Source organism: Chrysochloris asiatica, unplaced genomic scaffold (assembly GCF_000296735.1).
Source record: "Chrysochloris asiatica unplaced genomic scaffold, ChrAsi1.0 scaffold00336, whole genome shotgun sequence".
In the NCBI taxonomy this organism is placed as follows: Eukaryota; Metazoa; Chordata; class Mammalia; order Afrosoricida; family Chrysochloridae; genus Chrysochloris; species Chrysochloris asiatica.
Genome location: NW_006408854.1, coordinates 1,186,351 through 1,192,584, shown reverse-complemented (window position 1 = coordinate 1,192,584; position 6,234 = coordinate 1,186,351). Strand labels below are relative to the sequence as shown.

Sequence of the window (6,234 nt, the reverse complement as noted above, 5' to 3'; positions counted from 1 at the left end):
TGTGCCCTTTGGAGATGTAATTTATTATATATGCCTGAGTGGGTTTTTTTGTTTGTGTGTTTTTTCAAAAAAGCTAAAGTGGATAAAGAGAAATACTTTTAACTGATGGTATATGGAAGGGATTATAATCAATGTAATGAAGCAAGTTATATGAATTGTTGAATGTGAAACTGATGATGTGCCCTGTAGACTTTCATTCAATCCACAATAAAAACCTTAAAAAAAAAAAAAAGCCTATTAAAGGTACCTTCTAATAGATTTAACTTACAGTCTTTTCTTCAAATCCAAATATTCCATATGGAGAATCATTTTGTGGGATAACAACAGTTCTCACAACATCATCACCAAGTCGGCCACCTCCAGCTACCCTGACTAAAGAAATATGGAATGCCTCCATGAATTCAAATTCAGCATCATCAATTATGGTAATTTCTATCATGGCAGTAGTCTATGAAAGAAAAGAAAAAGGAAAGAGAAGCAATGTAAGAACAAAAAACTATTTTGTTCATATGTAGTTTAATTTTCTTAGTTGAAAATTGGAAGCATCTTATTAAAGAAAATGATGGGGGTTTTGTATTACACATTTTAAAAATGGAAAGTCACACATTTCTACAATACAGACATTTCTCATATTATGAACTAGTTTTATTCCTAAATCAGTCTTTAAATTCAATTTGTAAAAGTTGGAACAGTTAGGCATGATTTGTATATAATCTCAGTTAGTCCAATATTTGTCTTAGTTTATAGACTCTAATGTATCTTTTTAAGCATAAAAAAGTCAAAGAAACATTTGCAGATACACTAAAAATCTTTTACATAATAATAAAGCATTAATAATAATAATGTTCCAATGTGTATCACAAAGTTGAATCTGTTGATTATAAACAATTGTTTGTTGTTAAGTTCCATCAAATTGCTGCGGCTGACTCATAGTAAACCTGTATAGGATGTCCAAGGAGAGGTTGGTGAGTTTGAACCACCAAGCATGTGGTCCAGTGCTTATCCTACAGTTCCACACCATGACTCCAAAAAAAATTTATGTATAAATTTTTAATATAATAGGCTTTACGGGGGTTGGTTCATTTCTATGGGTTACACATAAGTTGGACATTTATAACCAAAGTATTACCTGTCAAAGTCAGAAATTGATAAAATCTATTATTTTCAGAAGAAATTACACATGTAATAAAATAAAATTATTTATAAATGCAAAATATAATCAAGTCTTATTCATGAACATTATTTTTCAACACCCTTCAGTACTCTAACAGCCATTGTGCACACATAAACCTGAGTGTGGTTAGTATTGATATTGTTGTTGTTGTTATAAGTACCATTGAGTCGATTCTGACCCATAGTGACTCTGTATAGGGCTTCTGAGGAGTGGCTGATGGGTTTGAACTGTCAGCCTTGCAGTTCAAACTGACCTTGCAATCTAGTGCATTATCCTGCAGTATTAATATTGTTGTTGTTTTAAGTGCCATCGAATCAGTTCCGACTTACAGCAACCCTGTATAGGGTTTCCAAGGAGCTTGAACAGGTGACCTTACAATTCAAATCTACTTTGCAGCACAGTGCAATATCCTGCAGTGACACACTAACATTAATATTCCATGATATAAAATAGACTAACATTTCCTGCTACAATTTAAAAATATTATAGCACTTTTAAATATTGTTCTTGTAATGTAAGTTCACTTAACAAAAACAAAAAACAATGTAGGATAAAGAAAGGATCAAATCCTATTTTGGTGAGTAGTGTATGAGATCTTAAAAGCTCATGAACAGCCTTCTACAGTGCAACTATTGGTCTCTCCATGTGCAGAAGTAAAAAGAGTGATGAAAATTGAAGATGCTTGGAATCAACTAGTCCAAAGGACCAATGGAGCACATGAACATCACCATGACTCTTACACCAGAAGAACTAGATGAAGTCCAGCTACTACTTCCAATTACTCTGAAAGGGATCACATTATAAGGTCCTGGATAAAGTGGAAGAAAATGTGAAACAAAACTCAAAATTATAAATAAGAGACCAGGCTTACTGGTCAGAGAGACTGGAGGAACCTGAGACTGTGGCCTCCGACCACCCTACAGCTCAGGAAAGGGATGCACCCTCATGTCCCAATTTTCAGCCAAGCAGTAGATAGGTATATAAGGGGATGAACAGTAATATACTATGCTCACCATGGAATGGCCAGTCAATCAAGATCAAAAGGACAACACTTACCTAAGGACCAAGTTGAGAAGGGATGCATTGGAGGTAGAACAGAAATAGGCAGCAGAGGGAGAAAGTGGGAAAACTGTTGTTGCATGAAGGGTATTGCAAGCATTGATATGAAACAAAGTGAATGAGTTGTTGAATGTGAAATTGATGATCTTGTCTGTAAACCCTCACTAAATTCACAATAAAAAGTTAAAAAAATAGATAGAAGAAAACTCATATTTATTGTTCCTAAGATATTTACAATCAAGATCTAGTACAATTGCCTGGGTCTACGTTAAAAATAAATTCTTGGTGTGGCACTGTAGGATAGAACTGGACCACAAGGTTGATTTGAACTGATTTGAGTTGGAACCAAGTCAATGGTACTGAACACAATAAATATTATAATTTATAAATAAAACTCGATCTAGTATGTGATTTCATGGTTGTTGTTTGGTGTCATAGAGTTGGTTCCACAACATAAAAAAACCAGTCCCCATTCCTGCACCATATTTACAATTGTTGCTGTGCTTGAGCCCATTACTGCTGCTTCTGTGTCAATCCATCCTTTTAGGGGGTCTTCTTGTTGTTGACCCTCCACTTTACCAAGTATGATGTATGCCATTGCTTCCAGGGATTGGTCCCTCATGATAACATGTTTAAAGTATGAGAGATGAAGTCTCCCCATCCTGGCTTTTAAAGAACATTCTGGCCACACTTCTTCAAAGACAGAGTTGTTTGTTCTGGCAGTCCACTGTACTTTTAATATTCTTCTCCAACACCACAACTCATATGCATCAATTCTCCTACGGCCTTCCTTATTCATTGTCAAACGTTCACACACATATGATGTTATTGAAAATACCATGGCTTAGGTCACAAGCACCTTAGTCCTCAAACTGACATCTTTGCCCTTAAACACTTTAAAGAACTTTTGTGCAGAAGATTTGCCTAATGTAATATGCCACTAAATTCCTTTAATGCTGTTTCTATAAGTGTTGATTGTGGATCCAAGCCAAATGAAGTTTTTGACACCTTTAATATTTTTTTCTATCTATCTTGCTGTTATTCATTGGTCCAGTTGTGATGATTTTTGTTTCCTTCATATTAGATGCAATCCCTACTGTAGTCTTCAATCTTCATCAGTAATCATTTTAAGTTCTCTTTGCCTTCAGCAAGCAAGGGTACATTATCTGCATATCATAGGTTGTTAATGAGTCTTCCTCCAATCCTAATGCCACGTTCTTCTTCATATAGTCCAATTTATCAAATTATTTGTTCAGCATACACATAGAATAAGTATAGTGAAAGGCTACAACCCTGGTGCACACCTTTCCTGGTTTTAAATCATTCAATATACCCTTATATAGTTCATATGACTGCCTATTGGTCTATGTACAACTTCTGGAAAACCGAATTTTTGTTCTGTAAAACTGAATTTTTATTCTGGAAAACTGAATTTTTGCAATGTTATTCATAGCTAGTCATGATTCACACAGTTGAAAATTTTTATGTAGTTGAAAATTTTTATGTAGTGAATAAAGCATAAGTAAACATCTTTCTCATATTCTCTTTCAGCCAAGATCTATCTGACATCAGTAGTGATAACCCATGTTCCAAGTCCTCTTATGAATACAGCTTGAATTTCCGGCAGCTCCCTGGTGATGTACTACTGCTATTGGTTTTGAATTATCTTCAACAAAATTTTACTTCATGTGATATTAATGATATTGCTTGATAACTTAGACATTTCTGTTGGGTCACTATTCTTTAGAATGGGCACAGATATGAATCTCTTCCAATCAGTTGGCTAGGGAAATAGCTTTCAAATTTCTTGGCATAGCTGAGTGAGCACCTCCAGCAATGCATCAGTTTGCTGAAACATTTCAGTTTGTGTTCTTTCAATTCCTGGAGCTTTGTTTTTTGCCAATCACTTCAGTGCAGTTTGGACTTTTTACTTCAGTAACATCAGTTTCTTGATCACATGCTACCTCATGAAATGGTTGAACATCAATCATTTCATTTTGGAACACAAGTTTCAGGAAAAGCCTCTTCTGAATCCATTCTGGTCTTTTCCTCTTTCTTGTCTTCTTAAGGACCTTTCGCTTTCTTCCTTTATGAAGTTCTTGATGTCCTTACACAATTCTTCTTTGCTTTAGTCTTTAGTGTCTAATTAATCAAATCTGTTCTACAGATGCTTTCTGAATTCAGGTGCAATATGTTCAAGTTCATATATTGACTCTCAGGGACTTTTAAAAAATTTTTTCAGCTTCACCATGAACTTGTATATGAGTAATTAATAGTATGTTTCACAGTCTGGACTTGTTTGGGCTCATGATATTGAGCTTCTTCACTGTCTCTTCCCACAGATGTAGTAAAATGACTCATCTGTATTCTATCTGGTGAAATTCCTGTGAATATTCATCTTTTATGTTGTTTAAAAAAGGGGGTTTTCATGAATAAATAAATCATTGGTATTAGAAAATTCTATTATGTGATACCCAGCATCATTTCTATCACCAAGGCCATGTTTTCCAACTATTGATCCTTCCTCTTTGTTTCCAACTTTCACATTCCAATCACCAGTAATTATCAATGCATCGTGATTGCATGTCACCATTACTGGCTTTGGTGGTTGGTGAGTAAATATGAGTAATAATGATACTAGCTGGTCTTCTTTGTAGGTGTATAGATATTATCCTATCACAGACAGCATTGTATTTCAAGAAATATCTTGAAAAGTTCTTTTTGATGTCATCAGTGATTAACCACTCAGAAGTAGTCCATCATTCCTTCTTCCTACTCTGTCATTTGTAAGAAGCTCCTTTGAACCTTGATCACTATGTGTGACCCTGCTGATATTTAAAACAACAGTAGCATAGCTTCCAACATAACAGCAGTATGTATGCCAACACAGCACAAAACACTGACAGATGAGTAGTGATTTCATTGTTAGCCATAAAAATATTCTTGCTGTAACTACATTTTTTTTTAAAATGTTTTTGCATCCCAAAGTGAAATTCCACTACTTTGACAGAAAAGTTTACCAGAAAAATTGCGTTTTTCGGCATAATTCCACCTAAAACTTTTAATTTAAAAATGAGCCAAAGTGAGAAATCTGGATATCATACTCAGAAACGTAGAAACATAAATAAAATTAAATGGTAAGTGGAAGTTTATTAAAGTAGTTGCAACTCAAAAAACCATACATAGACTCCTGATCCCCATCCAGAATCTTCTGAGGTGGGGAATTTCCACTTGAAAGGACAAGCAGACCAGCCTAGAGTGGCTAGAAGAACAAAAGACACTTCTTGAAAGAAAGACCAGCAGGAAAATAAAAAACAATAATGGTTTGCAGGGGAGCCATCAAGGCAAGCAGTCGGGTCCCCTCAGGGCAAACTCCCTTCCAAGACTGAGACTCAATGAGAATGCATGAGCAGGCATGTGGTCTTGCTGGTGACCATGTTGGTCTACTGATAAGGGGAAGTGGTGGAAAAGCAGCAATGAAGTTGTAAGCTAAGTCTGACCATGTTCAATAGACCCCTGTCAACCTGAATTGAGACCTGGTTGGCCAGCAGTATAGCAAGACCTGGGCACTCCTGAGCCCAGGGACAAGGACATAGCCACAGAGGACTAGAGTAGAGAGTGAAATATCCAGCTGATAGGAAAAGAGGGAATTTACAGTGAGGATTATCCCCACCCCTCAGTACATAGGGTTGACAAGGATGGACAATTTTGACATTGACTACCAAAAATGGGGGAGCTACAAAGACACAAAGTGACTGGCTTACAAACTTTCAAGAGGGAGCCTAGTTTCAGTGGGTGCGGGTAAAGGTAGAATCTCCACTAAATGGTTGCCAACCTGTATCAATGGGGCTGGTGAAAGAGATGGGGATAAGATTCTTGTGGTAAAATAATGAATAATTGCTATCAGGACTGACTGTGAGGGTCAGAAATGTAAAGGGAGATGTTTTGTAGCAAAAGGAGGGGAGTGGTTGATCTTGCAGTCTAGGAATGGAGGACCCTGG

The 6,234-nt window shown here is 36.1% G+C and overlaps 1 protein-coding gene across 1 annotated transcript in view; it reads right to left on the bottom strand.

The window, feature by feature from the left end:
• Positions 1-6,234, bottom strand: part of GPR98 (G protein-coupled receptor 98) — a 962,819-nt gene that overhangs the window by 731,998 nt on the left and 224,587 nt on the right. The window contains 1 exon segment of the mRNA XM_006875701.1: positions 269-448. Coding sequence (XP_006875763.1) covers positions 269-448 — 180 coding nt within the window.